Source organism: Salvelinus alpinus, chromosome 32, assembly GCF_045679555.1.
Source record: "Salvelinus alpinus chromosome 32, SLU_Salpinus.1, whole genome shotgun sequence".
Taxonomy (NCBI): Eukaryota; Metazoa; Chordata; class Actinopteri; order Salmoniformes; family Salmonidae; genus Salvelinus; species Salvelinus alpinus.
Window position 1 is genome coordinate 2,497,854 of NC_092117.1, and position 22,349 is coordinate 2,520,202.

The window sequence follows — 22,349 nt, forward strand, 5'->3', positions numbered from 1 at the left end:
AGTTTTCCTAACTTTATTCCAGGCCGTAAAACTAGACACATCATTCCCCCACCTTCCTATAGACTGACTGGCAAATACAACATACATTTAAAGCTCTAAGCCATGCTATCATCTGGTACAATTAATTTGGCTAAACTTTCATCAACTCTAATGTATTTTTGAATGAAATGCAAGTGTCTTGCTGTATGTTGCTATTAACGTTATTGCTTTGCTTATATGAATAAAGCACCATTAACCTCTATTAACACAGCCTTTATCAATCACAGTTGATGATAAATAAACACTGATTACCTACATGTTTACCTAAATCATTATTTCACTCTGCTAAACTGAACAAATCAATCAACGAATCAGCCAACACCAACAAAAAACGGATACTGATATTCTAATATAGCCCGTCTCAGACCTCTCTCAAGGACATGAAAATATTTTTGAGTGAATAGTCAACACACACTTGTTTTTCTATCTTTTATTTTTCAAATGTGACAAGAACACTTGCAAAAAACATCTTAAACTTGGTCCACTAGAAGAAAAAAAAAACACAAATGATTTAATACTTTTGTTTTTCAGCTTTGAATCCTCTGGTGTTAATTTGGAGTCTATCTTTAAGCCTAAATGAAGTAACAGATTGCTAGTGGGTAGTTTTCAATCATATACAGTGCATTTAGAAAGTATTCAGACCTTCACTTTTTACACATTTTATTACGTTACAGACTTATTTTAAAATTGATTAAATCGTTTCCGCCCTCATCAATCTACACATAATACCCCATGATGACAAAGCAAAAACAGTTTTTAGAAATTTTTGCAAATGTATTAAACATTTTAAACGTAAATATCACATTTACGTAAGTATCCAGACCCTTTACTTGGTACTTTGTTGAAGCCCCTTTGGCAGCAATTACAGCCTTGAGTCTTTTTGGGTATGACGCCACAAGCTTGGCACATCTGTATTTGGGGAGTTTCTCCCATTCTTCTCTGCAGATCCTCTTAAGCTCTGTCAGGTTGGATGGGGAGCATCGGTGCACAGCTATTTTCAGGTCTTCCTAGAGACGTTCGATCGGGTTCAAGTCTGGGCTCTGGCTGGGCCACTCAAGGACATTCAGAGACTTGTCCCGAAGCCACTCCTGCATTGTCTTGGCTGTGTGTTTAGGGTCGTTGTCCTGTTGGAAAGAGAACCTTCGCCCCAGTCTGAGGTCCTGAGCATTCTGGAGCATGTTGTCATCTGTACTTTGCTCTGTTCATCTTTGCCTTGATCCTGACTAGTCTGCCAGTCCATGAAGCTGAAAAACATCCCCACAGCATGATGCTGCCACCACCATGCTTCACTGTAAGGAGGTGCCAGGTTTCCTCCAGACGTGACGCTTGGCATTCAGTCCAAAGAGTTCAATCTTGGTTTCATCAGACCAGAGAATCTTGTTTCTCATGGTCTGAAAGTCCTTTAGGTGCTTTTTGGCAAACTCCAAGCGGGTTGTCATGTGTCTTTTACTGAGGAGTGGCTTCTGTCTGGCCACTCTACCATAAAGGCCTGATTGGTAGAGTGCTGCAGAGATGGTTGTCCTTCTGGAAGGTTCTCCCATCTCCTCAGGGACTCTAGAGCTCTTTCAGAGTGACCATCGGATTCTTGGTCACCACCCTGACCAAGGCCCTTCTCTCCCGATTGCTCAGTTTGGCCGGGCGGCCAGTTCTAGGAAGAGTCTTGGTGGTTTCAAACCTCTTTCATTTAAGAATGATGGAGGCCACTGTGTTCTTGGGGACCTTCAATGCTGCAGAATTGTTTTGGTACCCTTCCCCAGATCTGTGCTCGACACAATCCTGTCTCGGAGCTCTACGGACAATTCCATCAACCTCTGACATGCACTGTTCACTGTGGGACCTTATATAGATAGGTGTGTGTCTTTACAAATCATGTCCAATCAATTGAATTTACCACAGGTGGACTCCAATCAAGTTGTAGAAACATCTCAAAGGATGATCAATGGAAACAGGATGCACCTGAGCTCAATTTCGAGTCAAATAGCAAAGGGTTTGAATACTTATGTAAATAAGGTATCTGTTTTTTTATTTTTAATACATTTGCAAAAATGTCCAAAAACCTGTTTTAACTTTGTCATTATGGGGTATTGTGTGTAGATTGATGAGGATAATGTTTTATTTAATCAGTTTTAGAATAAGGCTGTAACGTAACAAAATGTGAAAAAAGTGAAGGGGTCTGAATACTTTCTGAATGTACTGTAAATATCCAGAAATCTCATTCCATTTGCAAACCTAAGAAAGAGTAAAATGACTGGATAGAAACTGCATCATCTACATAAGAAAGGAATTAGCAGACTATAAAATGTACAGTATTTAAATTGTAACTTAATATTCACATTTATATATAAAATGTACGAAACCAGGAATCTTTTTAACACCCACTACCAAAAATAGCTTTGTTTCTGTTACCTCTGAAAGATAATTTTAAATGACCATAATAAAAATAATGAATTATTTACTCTTTGTTATCAGCATCATTAATAGCATTAATTCTTCCTTACTATTTTTGTTCTTTTTTCAACTTTTTTGATTTCATAAAAAAAGTAAATAAATTAACATGCTATCTCTTTCCCTGAAAGCCAATACTCCACTGTGTCATTGAGTGAGAGCGAGACAGGTGTGTGTGTGTGTGTGTACGTGTGCATGCTTGTGTTTGTGTCTTTAAAAGAACACAAGAGAACAGAAACGTAACCTGGGTGATGACACACCTGTCTCAAACCCAAAGAGGGAGGACGGGAGAGGGGGGAATTATTCTGGAGTCCATACAAAAAATAATTAACTGTAAATATATACTATTTATATATTTATACATATTTGAATATATTTACAATTTTACTCAGCACTATATTTATGCATTATTTTTTCACCATAATAATATGTGTGTGGGATTATTAAGAGAAGGTAAAAAGAAACAAGACAATATTACAAAATATAAACAAGAGGCCGTGTCTGTATGCTCTCTTCTCCTATTTAACTGTTTTTGTTAGTTGATGCTTCTTTCAGTCTCCTTCCTATTTTGCTGTCCTCTTTTTGAGTCCCTTGTTTTTTTTCAGTTCATTATGGTCCATATTTTCCCTCTGGGCACAAACTAAAGTCTTAGAATGGCAGTCAACGGAATGGAATCATGGAACGCACAAATTGTAAATTCCAAACTCTTGTGGAAAACAACCGAACAAGAAACAAAACGTCAAGAAAGGGGGTCCCTGTCCTCTCCTTAAGACCTTGAACATGGGTATGAACGTGGGTGAATGTGTTCAGTTCTGACAGCAGCGCTGCCACCAGCCCAGTCTCATCCAGTCCGTTAGTCCTTTGCACACTCTGTCTTTGCACACACTGTACATAGATTGTTTTCTATTGTGTTATTGACTGTACGTTTGTTTATGTGTAACTCTGTGTTGTTTGTTTTTGTCGCACTGCTTTGCTTTATCTTGGCCAGGTCGCAGTTGCAAATGAGAACTTGTTCTCAACCGGCCTACCTGGTTGAATAAAGGTGAAATAAAACAATTAAAAATAAAGTCCATTGGGAGCCAGAGGGGGGTTGGGGGTTTGTGGCTTGAGGGGGTTAGTAGTGGGGGTATATCTCAGTTTCTCTCTATGGAAGTGTCTCTTTGGGGGGGGGTTGTAATGGTGAGGGGCAGGTCAGGCTCGATGGAGGGATTGAGGAGGGGAGGCCTCATGTTTTGACGCCCCCACTGATGTGCTGGTACTTTGGGAGGCAGGGCTCCTCTGGTAAGGGGTCATGGGAGAACACAGAGTCATCACCGGAGGAACAGGAACTGCGTGTGTCCTGGAAGCTGGGAGAATACTGCTCCGCTGGGGCACACAGGTCCAGATACTCCTACAGTACACATAGACAGGGTAAGAGGGAAGAAGGGGGTGAGACAACTATAACACTCACAGGTTTAGAGAGGAGAGATAGAGAGAGTGAGAGAACTATAACCTATTATGTAAACTATAAACTATTCCTAAATCACGTTGGACAGATTCATAAAAAACGTTTGCGGCACCAGGAGAGAAAATAATCTTAAATCGGATCCGTATAAAAATATTTGCACGAATAATACTTAATAAATGGTGCGTGCTGTAGCGAGAGGAACTTTCCAGCACGGTTCACATAGAGCAATGCTGACCCGGTTGCTGCTAGTCTCAGTATAAAGTGGTTCAACGTGTCTGGGCGGGCAAGGCAGAGCACCCAGAGAGAGAGCGAGAGAACAAAAGAGTGAGAGAGAACAACACAGAGAGGGAGGGAGGGAAAGAGCGAGAGGGGGAGACCAGAGAGAGAGAGAGAAACCAAAGAGAGGGAGAGAGAGAAATAGACCAGAGAGAGAGCGTTCAAACTAAGAGAGGAGGGGCAAGAAAGAGAGAGAGAGAGGAAAGACAGACCAGAGAGATAAAGAGAGAGAGAGAGAGAGACTGTTCAAACTAAAAGAGAGGGCCACTCAACCCGGGGCTACATCTATACCGCTCCGCTTAACGTCACTCCCCAGCACAATCCAAACAAACCTGACATCTGAAATTGGAATGTGGCTGAACGTAGCCTGGCAACCTTCAGCGCTCACCCAAAAACCAAGGAAAATATAAAAAACAGAAATATTTTTTTTGTATTCATTTTGGGGCTTTTCGACTTAAACCAGTCATTTTGTCTTTATCCCTGCACCCTCCTCTCTCCTTAGAAGTGTTCTTGGGGTTTGAGCGTTCTTCTTAAAAAGAGTGCTGGCTTCCATTTTCTCAGCTCAACACAAGGCATCTCACATTACTAAAGAGCTCCACATATGCCAGTGGTTTGGGGAGGGGAAAAAGGGGCGCTTTATTACATTTCAAAAGTTCAAACTGAAACCTTGAAGTTGGGGCTTTTGGCATTATCTATGGAGCCCCAGTCTGAGGCCAGATGAGCCCTGACAGATTTCCATCCACAGCCCCTTTTCAGACCCGTGCACGGATATCACACACGACAGGAGGGGAATGGAAAGAAACACAAACCATTATTCCGAGGCGAGGAATAGCTCGGAGTAGCTCTCTATGATTGGGCAACATCAGTGGGCCATGGCCTGGTTTGCATCAACCAGCCATTTTCTGGTCACTGTAAAGGTCATGTGTCAGCCAACGCAGGTTCCTTCAAATGCTTTTTGAACATTCTTGTAAAAAAAAGTGTTGTTCAACTTTGCTTGCCCCCAATTGGAGTGTCTGTGAGCCTGTATCGTGTTCATCTTTTTCCAAGCTTTTGGAGTAGTCTGACATGCTTTTACGTCATACTTCTCAGTGGCCGAGCACTTCCAAGGATACGAGGTCAGCAGGGTTGGGGTCAATTCCATTTAAATTCAGTCAATTCAGGAAGTAAACTTAAATTCCAATTCCATTTTTTCCTCAATGCTAAATATTTTTATTGGATTTTCTGTTTACTTCCTGAATTGAAAGGGAATTGACCCCAACCCTGTACGTACATTGCCTTCGGAAAGTATTCCGACTTTTTCCTCAGCCTTATTCTAAAATGAATTAAATTGTTTTCCCCCTCATCAATCAACACACAATAGCCCATAATGATAAAGCAAAAAAACGGAAATATCACATCTTCAAGAGGTTGGGCCATCCTATAAATGTTTTAGTGAAATATAATAAAATTTTGCAGACACTTTGATCCAAAATGACTTACAGCCATGCGTGAATAAATTTTTACGTATGGGTGGTCACGGGAATCAAACCAAATATCCTGGCAATGCAATGCTCCACCAAGATGCATGACAGGGTTATGAATGCTTTTTGAAGCATCAATTTGATATTTACCTTTATTAAAAAGTGCTCATGCCACCCTTTATAAAGCACAGGTTTATGTCATACAGTGCATTCGGGAAAGTATTCTGACCCGTGCACTTTCTTTGTTACGTTACAGCCTTATTCAAAAATGTATTACATTTGTTTTTCTCCTCAAAAATCTACACATAATACCCCATAATGACAAAGCAAAAACAGTTTTTTAGACATTTTTTTTGACATGTGTGTCTATTTGTCAAGAACAGCTGGTGAGCAATGTCTAATATTAAAGAAGTCTCGAGGTACTGCTCGCCTGAGGTAGAGTACCATATGAAAAGCTGTAGACCACACTATCTGCCAAGAGAGTTCTCATCTATATTATTCATAGCTGTCTTTTAACAAACCACAGACCGATGCTGGCACTAAGACCACACTCAACCAACTCCATAAGCTAACAGGAAAATGCTATTCCAGAAGCCGCGCTCCTAGTGGCCGGGGACTTTAATGCAGGCAAACTTAAATCAGTTTTACCAAATTTTTACCAGCATGTCACATGTGCAACTCTAGACCACCTTTACTCAACACACAGAGATGCATACAAAGCTCTCCCGCGCCCTCCATTTGGCAAATCTGACAATAATTCTATCCTCCTGATTCCTGATTACGAGCAAAAAATAGAGCAGGAAGTACCAGTGACTCGCTCAATACGGAAGTGGTCAGATGACGTGGATGCTAAGCTACAGGACTGTTTTGTGAGTACAGACTGGAATATGTTCCGGGATTCATCCAATGGCATTGAGGAGTATACCACCTCAGTCATCGGCTTCATCAATAAGTGCATTGACGACATCGTCCCCACAGTGACCGTACGTACATATCCCAACCAGAAGCCATGGATTACAGGCAACATCCGCATCGAGTTAAAGGCTAGAGCTGCCTCTATCAAGGAGTGGGAAACTCATCCGGACGTTTATAAGAAATCCCGCTATGCCCTCAGACGAGCCATCAAACAAGCAAAGCGTCAATATAATTAAGATTGAATCCTACTACACCGGCTCTGATGCTCGTCGGATGTGGCAGGGCTTGAAAACTATTACAAACTACAAAGGGAAACCCAGATGTGAGCTGCCCAGTGACGAGAGCCTACCAGACGAGCGAAATGCCTTTTATGCTCGCTTCGAGGCAAGCAACACTGAAGCATGCACGAGAGCACCAGCTGTTCTGGATGACTGTGTGATAACGCTCTCTCGGTAGCAGATGTGAGCAAGACCTTGAAACAGGTCAACAGTCACAAAGCCGCGGGGCCAGACGGATTACCAGGACGTGTATTCAAAGCACGCTCGGACCAACTGGCAAGTGTTTTCACTGACAGCTGCACCATCGAGAGCATCCTGCCCGGTTTCATCACCGCCTGGTATGGCAAATGCTCGGCATCTAACCGCAAGGCGCTACAGAGGGTAGTGCGTATGGCCGAGTACATCACTGGGGCCAATCTTCCTGCCATCCAGGACCTATATAATAGGCAGTGTCAGAGGAAAGACCATAAAATTGTCAGATTCCAGTCACCCAAGTCATAGACTGTTTTTTTCCGCACGGAAAGCGGTGCCAAGTCTTGGACCAAAAGGCTCCTTAACAGCTTCTACCCTCAAGCCATAAGACTGCTCCACAATTAATCAAATGGACACCCCCCCTACATTTGTTTTGTACACTGCTACTACACGCTGTTTATCACCTATGCATAGTCACTTAACCCCAACTACATGTACAAATTACCTCAACTAACCTTTACCCCCCAACATTGAATCGGTACCGGTACCCCCTGTATATAGCCTCATTATTGTTATTTTATTGTGTTACTTTTTATTATTTACTTTATTTGGTAAATATTTTATTAACTCTTCTTGAACTGCACTGTTGGTTAAGGGCTTGTAAGTAAGCATTTCACTGTAAGGTCTACACTTGTATTCAGCTGTATTCAGCGCATGTGACAAATAAAGTTTGATTTGATTTGAGATCCTCTCAACCTCTGTCAGGTTGGATGGGGAGTGTTGCTGCACAGCTAATTTCAGGTCTCTAGAGCTGTTCGGTTGGGTTCAAGTCTGGGCTCTGGCTGGGCTACTCAAGGACATTCAGAGACTTGTCCCAAAGCCACTACTGCGTCTTTGGCTGTGTGCTTAGGGTCGTTGTCCTGTTGGAAGGTGAACATTCGCCCCCAGTCTGAAGTCCTGAGCGCTCTGGAGCAGGTTTTCATCAAGGATATCTCTGTACTTTGCTCCGTTCATCTTTCCTTTGATCCTGACTAATCTCCCAGTCCCTGCCGCTGAAAAACATCTCCACAGCATGATGCTGCCACCACCATGCTTCACCGTAGGGATGATGCCAGGTTTCCTCCAAACATGACACTTGGCATTCAGGCCAAAGAGTTCAATCTTGGTTTCATCAGACCAAAGAATCTTGTTTCTCATGGTCTGAGAGTCTTTAGGTGCCTTTTGGCAACTCCAAGTGGGCTGTCATGTGCCTTTTACTGAGGAGTGCCTTCTGTCTGGCCACTCTACCATAAATACCTGATTGGTGGAGTGCTGCAGAGATGGTTGTCCTTCTGGAAGGTTCTCCCATCTCCACAGAGGAACTCTAGAGCTCTGTCAGTGTGACCATCGGGTTCTTGGTCACCTCCCTGACCAAGGCCCTTCTCTCCCGACTGCTCAGTTTGTTTTAGAGAAGATAGTTCTAGGAAGAGTCTTGGTGGTTCCAAACTTCCATTTAAGAATCATGGATGCCACTGTGTTCTTGGGGACATTCAATGCTGCTGACATGTTTTGGTACCCTTCCCCAGATCTGTTCCTCAACACAATCCTGTCTCAGAGATCTACGGGCAATTCCTTTGACCTCATGGCTTGGGTTTTGCTCTGACATGCACTGTAAACTGTGCGACCTTATAAAGACAGGTGTGTGCCTTTACAAATCATATCCAATCAATTGAATTTACCACAGGTGGACTCCAATCAAGTTGTAGAAACATCTCAAGGATGATCAATGCAAACAGGATGCACCTGAGTTCAATTTCGAGCCTCATAGCAAAGGGGTCTGAATACTTATGTAAATAAGGTATCCGTTTTTTTTTATACATTTGCAAAAATGTATAAAAACCTGTTTTCGCTTGATCATTGTGGTAATGTGTGTAGATAAAAAATGTTTTTTAGAATAAGGCTGTAACGTAACAAAATGTGGAAAAAGTCAAGGAGTCAGAATACTTCTGAAGGCACTACAAGTAAGTTTCTCAGACTTCAGATTGATTGTAGGTGACTGTGACCTTGGGCTGTTACGGTGACCGCATTACCGCCACACCGGCAGTCACTTGTCATGACAGCAGTCAAATTCCACTTAACTAGACTTCTCCAAAACTGCTCTCTGATGCCGCTGATGGTCATTAGTTGCCTATCAAACTTGCTAAGGGTCAGTCGCTTATGGTCGGTGCACAGCGCTATATTGTTCCACTAATCATTCTGACATCAATGCAAATGCAATAAAAAATCTAATAAAACACTTCATGAGAGCTCTGGCATTCAGAGTTAGAGCAAAATAGGAGAGCCAGCTCCTCATAGCTGGTTGATGCATGGAATGAAATAAGTGTTCCTATAAGCCCATGTTGCTCAACATTTCCATAGGCTATGCAAAAGTGTTGATGGCCTCTATTAAAAAGACGAGGCTCCCATCAGGTTTCCATAGACTAGGCCTACTATATTTTTTTCTCAACTTTTCTAATATTAAGCACATTGTGTCGCTTTACAACTGGAGTAGCCTACCTGGCGGGTATGAAAAGGAATCGCAGCAAAAGCCTCCTCCATCCGCTATTCAAGTGCATAGAATTTACCCTACCCCAACAGCAGTACGATAGCCAGGGATGCTGAACGCGCTTATGTTCATTAACAGTCAATTACCATGAGACCGGCTGACAAAATTTCATGAGCGCCACAGCCCTAGTGTGAACAGGTGTGATGGTGAAGCGGAATGACTCTGGTTTGTGCCCTCACCTCATTGGTGACCAGGGTCAGGATACGGTCTAGATCCTCCACCAACTGCTTGAAGGTGGGCCGATGGGAGGAAATGGCATGCCAACAGTCTTTCATCATCATGTACCTGAGAGAGAGAGAGAGAGAGAGAGAGAGAGAGAGAGAGAGAGAGAGAGAGAGAGGGGTTAACAAAACTCCTGTATTATATATTTCCAAAGTACATGCCTTGTCACCCATTAAACAGACTGCTGTTCTTCTCTAAAACACTGTCAAAGTGGGTGAGATGATTAAGACTGATTTCTCTGAGCCTAAGTGTCCAGGTATGAACCAGAGAATCCAAACACAGAGCTATGCAGGTTCTATTTCTCTGTACTCTTTAACGTTCAAGACTGATGGACCTCAATGCCAATCCTATCCTTGGTCTGTTTGTCTGTCTCCACTGTGGGCTTCACTGTTTCCAGTACAGTGTGAGAACATTAGGCCCTACAGTACCGGTGTAGGCCGTAACATTGTTTTCTGTGTGACTGGACAGGCCCCATTGTGAATGAGGACATTGATACAGACCCAGGCCAGATGTGTAGGGTCATTGATCTGATGGAGATGGGGTGAGGGTGGGGACCCCAATAAAGTTTATGTGTGTTTGTGTGCGTCTGCCTGCGTGAATGCACACATTCGTGCTTGTGCGCCTGCCTACGTGCATGCATGTGTGTGTTTGAGATAAAAAGATAACGATGGTATCATACAGCTCGTTGGTGCAGTTGCCAGGCTTGTCCATGCGATGGCCCTCTTTCAGCAGCTTGAAGAGCTCTTCTACGGGGATGCCGGGGTACGGAGAACCCCCCAGGGTGAAGATCTCCCACATTAGCACCCCAAATGACCAGCTGTGAAGAAAAACACATACACACTAGAGTTCTCAATTTCAGCCCCAACCTGATGGGGCCTAACGGGTTTGGGCCGGGCCTGTGTTTTCAATCATTTTTTCATGGCATATATTTTTCTTTACAGTGCGTGCCTGTGTGAATGGTACACCCTATCTCTCTCTCTCCTCCGTCAGCTGCAGGAGAAAGTACACGCTGTATTGCGCTGTCCATTGGGCTGAGGCTGCTATCTAATTAGTTATACATTTGTTTCTTACTTGTTTCTCTGACTGAAAAGTTATGTTACCGAAATCCCTCTTTTGTTCAGACTGCAAAAACATTCCCTATTCGCTAAATGTGCCTTCCCTGCTATGCTCTGTTCACATGACACGTGCATGTACTCGTTAGGCCAAAGGCCGGCCATTAGCTAATAATATCCAGAACATTTATTTATTTATTATTTAATTATTCAAGACTCCATTTAATATTAAAAAAGTTTGTGTTTTCTGACTGTTTGAAACAGTGTAAACAGCACCAAACAGATAAGAAATCACAGAGAGTCTGTTCTAATGGAAAAAGTATTTATTAGACTATAAAGATTAAACACAGTCGCAATCCTACAATTGCTGACGTTGCAGTTTATCTGTTGAATTATTCAAGGCTCCCTTTGTTATTTCATTTTAAAACTAAGCCTACTGATGATGATATTAGCATGCTTATTATTATAATGATGATAATAAGAAGAAGAAAGCGATCAAGAAGACGGAGAGCACTGTGTGACCCATGTGTGTAAAGGTGGGCCTATTATAAAAACAAAAAATTATGTTTGTTTGGAACAGCGTAAACAATGCTGAATATTTTTTTTTTTTTTTAAATCACAGAATCTATTCTAATGAAAACAATTACTAAAATCTTTACTACAACATGGCAAAGTGTAAAAACAGTGGAATTCGTGAAATTGTTTTATTCAACATACAATACATGACAAAGTATGTGGACACCTGCTCGTCAAACATCTCATTCCAAAATCATGGGCATTAATATGGAGTTGGTCCCTCCTGTGCTGCTATAACAGCCTCCAGTCCTCTGGGAAGGCTTTCCACTACACGTTGGAACATTGCTGTGGGGACTTGCTTCCATTCAACCACAAAAGCATTAGTGAGGTTGGGCACTGATGTTGGGCGATTAGGCCTGGCTCACAGTCAGCGTTCCAATTCATCCCAAAGCTGTTCGATGGGGTTGAGGTCAGGGCTCTGTGCAGGCCAGGTAAGTTCTTCCACACCAATCTCGACAAACCATTTCTGTATGGACCTTGCTTTGGCCACGGGGGCATTGTCATGCTGAAACAGGAAAGGGCCTTCTCCAAACTGTTTCCACAAAGTTGGAAGCACAGAATCGTCTAGAATGTCATTGTATGTGGTAGCGTTTTGATTTCTCTTCATTTGAACTAAATGGCCACAGACCATTATTCCTCATCCACCAAACTTTACAGGTGGCACTACGCATTCGGGCAGGTAGCGTTCTCCTGGCATCCACCAAACTCAGATTCCTCCGCTGGACAGCCAGATGGTGAAGCGTGATTCACCACTCCAGAGAATGCATTTCCACTGCTCCAGAGTCCAATGGCAGCGAGCTTTACACCACGCCAGCCGTCGCTTGGCATTGCGCATGGTGATCTAAGGCTTGTGTGCGGCTGCTCGGCCATGGAAATCCATTTCATGACGCTCCCGACGAACAGTTCTTGTGCTGACGTTGCTTGTGCTGACGTGTCCACATACTTTTGCATATATAGTGTAGCTTACATGTTGTGGTTGTCTGAGGCAGTTGGACCTCACGGAATCAAACAAACACCTAAACGGGCAACAGAAGGAGCATCGGTCTAATTTCTGAAAATATATATGGATGTTTTATACACCCTGAGTCTACATATGACAGTTGTTGATTATACTCAATTTGGGTTTTCCCCTCTCCTAACTTTTCTTAGACAAGGCAAGGGCTTTTCCCTCTCTCCTCACTCCGCTTGATGATGTCTCTGCCACATTGTTGTCAACACCAGTGTAAGTGAATAACCTTCTGGTTAACTTTAGCAAAATAGCAACCAACATGGTCTATAAATCTGCCATTACATTTCTTGCCTGGGCTCGGGCTTCAGCTCATCGGGTTTGGGTCAGACCAGGCTTCAATTTTCAGGCCAGATGAGAACTCTAATACACACATATTCAACATGATTGATTTCATCACTATTATCATGTTATACATCCATTGATACATACATACATACATACATACATACATACATACATACATACATACATACATACATACATACATACATACATACATACATACATACATACATACATACATACATACATACATACATACATACATACATACATACATACAAGTGATAACAATTGATAGCGATGAAAGTATGAAAGTACATATCATTATAATATATTTTTTCCTCACAAGATTTCCACAGGTACTGCTAAGAGAACCAAAGGGTTGAAGGGTAACTGTTTAAAGAACCCACAGCTGCTGTCATTCCATTGATTCCATTAATTAAAATGCTAAACATCCTCTATTAAAGTTCTCCCCTAGCATTAATTTAGATGTACTCAGTTTGACAAATGGATGTTTTGTGTTGAGGTGGTGGGGAACAAATCAAATGGAATTGTATTGGACACATGTACCGAATACAACTTTACCGTGAAATGCTTGCTTTACGAGCCCTTCACAACGAGGCAGACTTAAAAATAAGAAAATAAGAAATATACAAATAGTATCACAAGAGGAACTATATACAGGGAAAAGTTATGTAGCAGCAGCATATGATGATTGTGAAAGTATGTGTGTGTGTGACATTGGTATATATGTGTGTTATGTTTGTGCGTATGTAGTGTATGTGAATGTGTTTGGGTTTGTGTGAGAGTGTCAATGTAATGTGTGTGAGTGAGTGTATACAGTGCATTCGGAAAGTAGTCACACCCTTGACTTTTTCCACGTTTTGTTACGTTTCAGCCTTATTCGAAAATTGATTAAAGTGTTATTTTCCCCTCATCAATCTACACACAATACCCCATAATGACAAAGCAAAAAACATTTTTGCTAATGTATATACAGTTCCAGTCAAACGTTTGGGCACACCTACTCATGCAAGGGTTTTTCTTTATTTTTACTATTTTCTACATTGTATAATAATAGTGAAGACATCAACACTATGAAATAACACATATGGAATCATGTAGTAACCAAAAAATTGTTAAACAAATCAAAATATATTATATATTTGAGATTCTTCAAAGTAGCCACCCTTTGCCTTGATGACAGCTTTGCACATTCTTGGCATTCTCTCAACACAGCTTCAAATTCAAAAACATTAGCCAGGAGAGATTGACATGCATATTATTAATGTTAGCTCTCTGTGTGCATCCAAGGGCTAGCCGTGCAGCCCTGTTCTGAGCCAATTGCAATTTTCCTAAGTCCCTTTTTGTGGCAACTGACCACACGACTGAACAGTAGTCCAGGTGCGACAAATCTAGGGCCTGTAGGGGAAGATGAGGAGCGGCGCCATGTGAGGACGTACTTTTCTGAGCTCCTTGTTCCAAAACATATGGGCAGATTGTAATGTTGATTAAAATACCACTCTACAATCTGAGACTCAATTTTAAGGCTTACTGTCATGTTTTTGTCAACGATGCCAGGCACCAACTGCAAGAATCAGCGTAAGGCTAATGCTAACAGACCAGCTAGCCTAGCCAAGGACCATGAGGCTACCCCAACGGCTGAACACTGCAGTCGAGGCGACTGGACAAGAAGCTATTCTACAGGCATTAACTGAAATGAAGACGAAAAAGGCAGAGATGCAGTCGGCAGAGCTACGAAACCAGGTTAGCCAGCTGAGAGAGGAGCTGAAAACTGCCATCAGACCAGCCTTTGGAACTTTGGTTTTCCTAGATATGGGTACTATATTGTGATCACTACATCCGATGGATCTAGATACTGCTTTCAAGCTAATTTCTGCAACATCAGTAAAGATGTGATCAATACATGTTGATGATTTCATTCCTGTGCTGTTTGTAACTACCCTGACTGATAACATGAACCAGGTTGCAGGCACCGGTTACACTTAAGATTTTTTTTGAGTAGGCAGCTTGATGAAAGCCAGTCAATATTTAAATCACCCCAAAAATATACCTCTCTGTTGATATCACATACATTTTCAAGCATTTCACACGTTATCCAGATACTGACTGTTAGCACATGGTGGTCTATAGCAGCTTCCCACTAGAATGGGTTTTAGGTGAGGCAGATGAACCTGTAACCATATTACTTCGACAGTATTTAACATGAGATCCTCTCTAAGCTTTACAGGAATGTGGTTCTCAATATAAACATCAACACATCCACCATTGGCATTTCTGTCTTTTCTGTAAATGTTATAACCTTGTATTGCTACCACTGTATCATCAACAGTATTATCTAAGTGAGTTTCAGAGATATGAATGTCATCTGTTACAAGCAAATTATTGATTTCATGAACCTTGTTTCTTAAGATACATATGTTAATGTGGGCTCCCGAGTGGCGCAGTGGTCTAAGGCACTGCATCTCAGTGCTAGAGGCGTCACTACAGACCCTGGTTTGATTCCAGGCTGTATCACAACTGGCCGTGATTGGGAGTCCCATAGGGCGCCGCACAATTGGCCCAGCATGGTCTGGGTTAGGGTTTGGCCGGGGTAGGCCGTCATGGTAAATAAGAATATTTTCTTAAGTGATTTGCCTAGTTAAATAAAGGTAAAATAAATAAATAACGTGGGCTATTTTGAGCACTTTTCTTCTGGGATGCTTACTTGTTTTCATTGCTTTACTGGGAAGCTTAGCAGAAGTAGATATTCTCATGTTGATTATGTTAGTGCATAGTTGAGCTGCACACAGTGGACTTCCTACTAGGGCACACCGCCTCAGTGCTAACAATATAAATCTGGTTCATAGGCACACGATTACTGCATACAACAGCTGTAGGATCAGAAGAGGCATTCAGGGCAGTTAGAGGGACTTACATTGTGTCTACCAACGCCCCTGGTATAATGTACTGTACATTTGCTTAAGCATTATGACAACTCAGCGTCACAATGGTAGGGATTAACTGAGCTGGTAACTTATCATTGATAAATCATTGTCTCAACGCAGCCTTACAATGCCGTGAAAGGATCCAGGAACACAAATGATTTGGGTGGATCCTATCGTCCTTATAAAACGTGTTTGATTCAAAAAGGTATCGAAATTGTCAATAAAAGTTACACCAATTGAGCTGCAATCACGTAGCCAGTTGTGAAGAGAAAGAAAATTGAAAGCGTTCAATGCCACGAAGCAGAGAGGGCACAGGGCCAGATATGATGGGTATTTTATTAGTGTCTAGTAGAGTCAATCAGCTTTTTATGATGTCATTAGCTGCCCTTCATAATGTAATTAAAACCCACGTGGACTACAATGGAATCGATTTTCATGTCCTGTTGTAGTAAATTCAGGAGTAGCTAAGTAATGTAATTAATAGGACATTGTTTTTGCACCAGGAACAGTCACATTTCTCACCATGGAGCTGCCCAAAATCACGGCTGGTGAGAAGGATGAGGAAATCCGCCCAATCCCACGCTTCACAGGATTCGGATATCCCCAGCGCTGGGAACCCCCAGTGATGAAGGTGCAGGAAAATCAGGCTCCGAGACGGCAAAACTTTTCGTTGTTTGTATCCGCTCCAGGTCTCTCGTTGGGAGTGTAGACTGCTTTGCCGGTTGGCTACTGTCTTCAGCTTCCACGGCACATGACATGCGACCATCGTTGATTGCCATGCTCCTCTTGCTGTGCTCCTTTGACTCCGATATCAGATGGGGATCTCCGGGCAACACCGACCAGTCGGATAACGACAAACGACAAGGCGGAGATGCATCCAACAAGCCCGAACGCCGTCCAGCCACCGGCGTAGAAAAGGTTAACATTCCACTCTGTGCTTTCCCCAGTTTCTTACGTAGGCTGGCGATTTGAGTAATCAAGGAAGCCACCTCAAGCCTATAATCCTCGGCAAGCAAACAATTGCCGCATTGGAACTCGGAGTGATCCGGTTTGTCCCGAAACAAAGCGTAGTAGATACAGCTCCTACAGTGCTGGAACCGTTAATTTATTTCTCCAGACAAAAGGGCTCCATTGCAAAACTAATCTGGGACTAACTTTGTTAGCTTGATGGCTAGCAGCTCTGTCAAACAGGCTATTGAGCGGGATTCCGGGACAAGAAATAGCAGTCCTCGCTGTTAAAAGCAAACAGCATCGCGGAATCCATGCAAAAACAAGTTCAGTATTTATATTTAACAAATATTGGTTATGTTTTTGTCAAAAATAACAAATTGATTGTTTCCAGCATACAGTGTTCAGCTGCGCACTTTGATGATTTCACTGTGTGATGACACGGCCAAGCAAGCTGTCATGTGCCTTTTACTGAGGAGTGGCTTCCGTCTGGCCACTCTACCATAAAGGCCTGATTGGTGGAGTGCTGCAGATTGTTGTCCTTCTGGAAGATTCTCCCATCTCGACAGAGAAACTCTGGAGCTCAGATAGGGTGACCATAGCGTTCTTGGTCACCTCCCTGACCAAGGCCCCTGTGTTCTTGGGGACCTTCAATGCTGCAAAAATGTTTTGGTACCCTTCACCAGATCTGTGCCTTGACACAATCCTGTCTCCGAGCTCTACTGACAATTCCTTTGACCTCATGGCTTGGTTTTTGCTCTAACATGCACTGTCATCTGTGGGACCTTATATAGACAGGTGTGTGCCTTTCCAAATCTTGTCCAATCAATTGAATTTACCAAAGGTGGACTCCAATCAAGCTGTAGCAACATCTCAAGAATGACCAATGGAAACAGGATGCACCTGAGCTCAAGTTCGAGTCTCATGGCAAAGGGTCTGAATACTCATGTAAATAAGGTATTTGCAAACATTTCTAAAAACCTGTTTTTGTTTTGCCATTATGGGGTATTGTGTGTAGATTGATGAGGATTTTTATTTATTTAATACATTTTAGAATTTTAGAACGTAAAAAAAATATGGAAAAATGGAAGGGGTCTGAATACTTTCCGAATGCACTGTATATAGTCTTGTGAGTGTGCAGAGAGTCAGTGCAAGATATGGCCAATGCAGATAGTCCGGGTAACCATTTAATTAACTATTTAGCAGTGTTATGGCTTGGGGGTAGAAGCTGTCTCGGAGCCTGTTGGTCCGAGAACTGATGCTCCGATACCGCTTGCCGGACGGTAGCAGAGTGAACAATCTATAGCTTGGTTGGCTGGTGCAATTTCTTGGTCCTTCCTCTGACATCGCCTGATATAGAGGTCCTGGATGGCAGGGCGCTCGGCCACAGTGATGTACTGGGACGTCCGCACCACCCTCTGTAGAGCTTTGCGGTCGAGAGCGGTTCATTTGTCATACCAAGCTGTGATGCAGCCAGTCAAGATGCTCTCAATGGTGCAGCTGTAGAACCTTTTGAGAATCGGAGGGCCCATACCAAATGTTTTCAGCCTCTTGAGGGGTAAGACTGTCGTGCCATCTTCATGACTCTGCAGGTGTGTGTCGACCATGTTAAGTCCTTAGTGATGTAAAGAGGCGCTGTCGTGCCCTCTTCACGACTGTGCAGGTGTAACAGTTTAGCTTCCGTCCCGCTCCTCGCCCCTACCTGGGCTCGAACCAGGGACCCTCTGCACACATCGACAACAGCCACCCTCGAAGCATCGTTACCCATCGCTCCACAAAATCTGCGGCCGTTGCAGAGCAAGGGGAACAACTACTTCAAGGTCTCAGAGCGAGTGACGTCACCGATTGAAACGCTATTAGCGCGCACCACCGCTAACTAGCTAGCCATTTCACATCAGTTACACGGGTGTGTGTGGAGCATGTGATGTAGATGCCAAGGAACTTGAAGCTCTTGACCTGCTCCACTACAGCCCTGTCGATGTGGATGTGCTTTCCCCTCTTTTTCTTGTAGTTCACGATTAGCTCCTTGGTCTTACTGACATTGAGGGAGAGACTGTTGTCCTGGCACAACACTGCCAAGTCTCTGATCTCTTCCCTGTACGCGGTATCATCGCCGTCGGTGATCAGGCCCACAACTTTCGTGTCGTCAGCAAACTTGATGATGGTGTTGGAGTCTTGCGTGGCCTCGCAGTCATGGTTGAACAGGGAGTACAGGGGAGGACTAAAGGTATCAGCATGCTTGCATACTCCCTTAAAATACCTTCGGTCGAATAACAAGAAAAACGCAGCAATAGTACAGTTTGTCCATTTTGAGATGCCGTAGCCAATATACACTTCCTCAAAATAGTCCGAATTAATCTAAGATCATTCATTTTGACATTTTTGCAGAGGAGATCTTAGTTGCGCAATTTTACATCTAAATAAGATGTTTGGTGCAGTATTTCTCAATGAAAAAATTTGCATGAAAACAAGTCGTCTCTTGTTGAATGACAACAAAGACTTTATTGAAAAAGATCTACTGTTGACCAATTACCGACGAAAAGGCTTAGACTTTGGCTCAGAGCTTTGGCTTGCCACCAGTAAAAAAATGTGTGTGACAAAACAGCCGAAAAAATTCCTCACCGAAGTCCAAGACAAACAAAAACGTCACAAAATGTTGTCAGAATATATGCACAAACTCTTCTGAACTGTTTCGGCTGGGAAGCGTGCGGACACCTTAAGCGCACACCCCTGAGGGGCTCCCGTGTTGATGGTCACCATGGCAGAGGTGTTGTTACCTACCCTCACCAACTGGGGCATCACATCAGGAAGTCCATGATCCAGTTGCAGAGAGAGGTTTTGGTGATGAGCTTGGATGAGCTGTAGCAGGGTGTAACTATCAATGCCCTCTTTCTGACCTCCCTCCGGTAGCCCGCACCACCCCGCGGCACCGACCCGCTCCTAGAGCTGGTGGGTCGTGCCACGCTGGCATCAAAGATGCCCTTTGTCCCAATACTGGACAGTCACAATGTCACACTGGCCCCCATTGTCCAGTCACTAGTCAGAGTGACACACCAAAACAAACAGTGAACTGGACCACCCACTCAGAGATAACAAGGCTAACAGTATAGATTACTATTTATGTAATGGATGATGGATGGATGTAATGGTGTTAATAGCTAGCTCACTTCTACTGTACAGTGTCCGGTCATTATTGCAACACTCATTGAAAGCATCAATAATACCCTGATATTGACATTCATCAATAGCATGCTGTATTTACATACAGTGATACACAAGATCAATGTTTCCCCTAAATTAATTTAACAGCGGGAAAAAAATCCCCGGGGAAAGATACACTGAGAACAGACAACACTTCCATTGAATGGCATATCTCAACAACAAAAAATCTATGAATCATCATGGCAGTGTGTGAGTTCGGAGCAACAAAGAGTGTATTATAGCACACGCAGGGAAATGCGGCACACACACACACACATACACAGAACTACACGCCTACGTTAATGACCCAAAGAGAACACGACACAGACACACTTTTCTTCTATTTAGTCCTGTGGGTATCTCTCCATCCATCTGTTAACATAACTGGCCCTGAATTTGTTCTCTCCTATCTCCCACCATATCTTTCCGTTTGTTTACATACTCCTCTGCTCCATTCAATGGCACTTTGTATCCATCGCTCACCTCTCATCATTCCATTGGGCCATGTAGATATACACACAAGCGCTCTCTCTCTGTCTCTCTCTCTCTCACACGAAGGTAGAATACAACAGGGGAATGGGGGGGTGAGGCTGGTCTGCTAACTAGCCTAAATAAATGAAGCTGATGCAGAATAGCATACTTCTGTGGCTCAAATCAGTGCTCACTGTTAGCTGGTTGGGCATTTCACTCTAACATTTTCCTTGACAAACAACAATATGTATATGAATTGTAAAAAGGAGATCAGTACACATACGTCAGACCATGGGGGTATTACTTAATCCAAATGAGACATCGTATACTCATTTAATCTGATGTCATGTTATGGATCAGTTTTTTGCTTAAGTGTGATTCAGATGGGGGAGTCGGCTACTCTTTTGTTCTTCTGTTTCCTTTTTCAGAGCAAGTACTCCTTGAAAGAGATGAGGAAAGACAGGTCTGCTGCCATTCACTTTCGAGATTAATGAAAATGAAAACGGAGAGGGGGAAAATAGGGATTATTTTGTTCACGGAAAAGGCCCCCGAAAAAGATGAGCCACATGTTCAAAGAATGAAGACTCAAGACTGAGAGACGAGTGTGTGCAGAATGGGTGGAAGGTGAGAGAGGAGAGAGGAGGCCTAATTTGAAGGTTGGGGGCGAGGTGGTATTGTTGCGTTCAGTTATGTGTGAAAGACTTGAAGGAGGTCTACGGGAGACTTCCGAGCAGGGCAGGGGGAGGTGGGCTCTGGCCCCTTCCAGAGGCTTTGAAGACAGGCAGATTAGTAACACAGCATTGGCTGCAAGTCTAGCGTGAAACTTTCACTTTTGCCACAGACCGGGCCGGTACACAACCCACCCCCCCAAAAATACCACCCCGCACCCACTAACTCCACCACAAACAAAACACCTCACTGACCTCCTGTACCCGATCCCCCACCACCATCCCACCATCTTATCCCCTCGGTCTTAATGCAAAACAATTTGCATCACAGAGCTACAGCCAGTGAGTGTATAGGCCAGGGTTGTGTTAATTAGGGCACACAATGACAAATGTTTTAAAGTGTTTTGCAACTGAAAAATAATATAAAAGTGTTTTATTGTACAGGTCTAGCTAGTCCCTCCCTGTTTTAATAGTTTTTCTTGCATTTGGTGCCGAATGAACACAGTCTAGGCTGAGTTCCTGCTTTTAATAAAATTACGTTCACCCAATGTGGAATAGACGTTGAATTGACGTCTGTGCCCAGTGGACTGTATGGGTGTGAGAGAGAGTAAAAACAAGTTACAGTACTTACACATCGCTCTGGTGAGTGTACACACGGTCGAAGAGCGCCTCAGGAGCCATCCACTTCACCGGGAGACGACCCTGAGGACAAACCCACACAGGTCAGAGGTCAATAGGTCACAGGGTTGAAAAAGTTACAGTTAGATATCTATGCGCAAACAGACATCCTCTGGGGTATTTTATGACCATGATTTATTCGCCAATCATGCAGCTCTTCCAGGTTCCTGGTATTCCCAGGAATCTCATTAGATCTGGGAATTTTTTTTTTTTTTTTTTTTTATTAAGATCCCCATTCGCTGACGCTATAACGTCAGCTATTCTTCCTGTGGTTCAAACAGAACTATAAAGACATTACAAACACTTAACAAGTAGACATTAAAGACCATTAAAATACCTTACAGGTAATACATTTAACATTCAGTTAAATGTATTACATGTATTACATTACATTAAATGTATTACATTACATTAAATGTATTACATTACATTAAATGTATTTCAGTGGGATTAGTATCTGTCCAGTCATAATGGTCGATCACATTAGATGTTCTTTTATTGTTTTCTTGAAGTTGGATTTACTTTTTGCCTGAGAAATGTGATTTCTTAAAGAATTCCATTCAGTGATGGCTCTGTATATTACTTTAGATTTGAGATTTGTCCTTGGTCTGGGGGGTATAAGATTAACGTGCCTGTCTGACTTGGTGGTGGTTATGTT

At 42.8% G+C, this 22,349-nt stretch overlaps 1 protein-coding gene across 9 annotated transcripts in view; it reads right to left on the minus strand.

Moving 5' to 3' along the window:
* Window positions 1–454: 454 nt before the first annotated feature.
* LOC139562235 (fibroblast growth factor receptor 2-like) overlaps window positions 455–22,349 on the minus strand; it is a 107,034-nt gene continuing 85,139 nt past the window's right edge. For all 9 annotated transcript variants that reach the window (XM_071379732.1, XM_071379728.1, XM_071379730.1 and 6 more), the window contains 4 exons: window positions 21,645–21,715; window positions 10,538–10,675; window positions 9,816–9,921; window positions 455–3,874 (listed from right to left, as the gene is read on the minus strand). In XM_071379732.1, coding sequence (XP_071235833.1) covers window positions 3,710–3,874; window positions 9,816–9,921; window positions 10,538–10,675; window positions 21,645–21,715 — 480 coding nt within the window. In that variant the 3' untranslated portion in view covers window positions 455–3,709. The remainder of the gene's footprint in view (window positions 3,875–9,815; window positions 9,922–10,537; window positions 10,676–21,644; window positions 21,716–22,349) is intronic.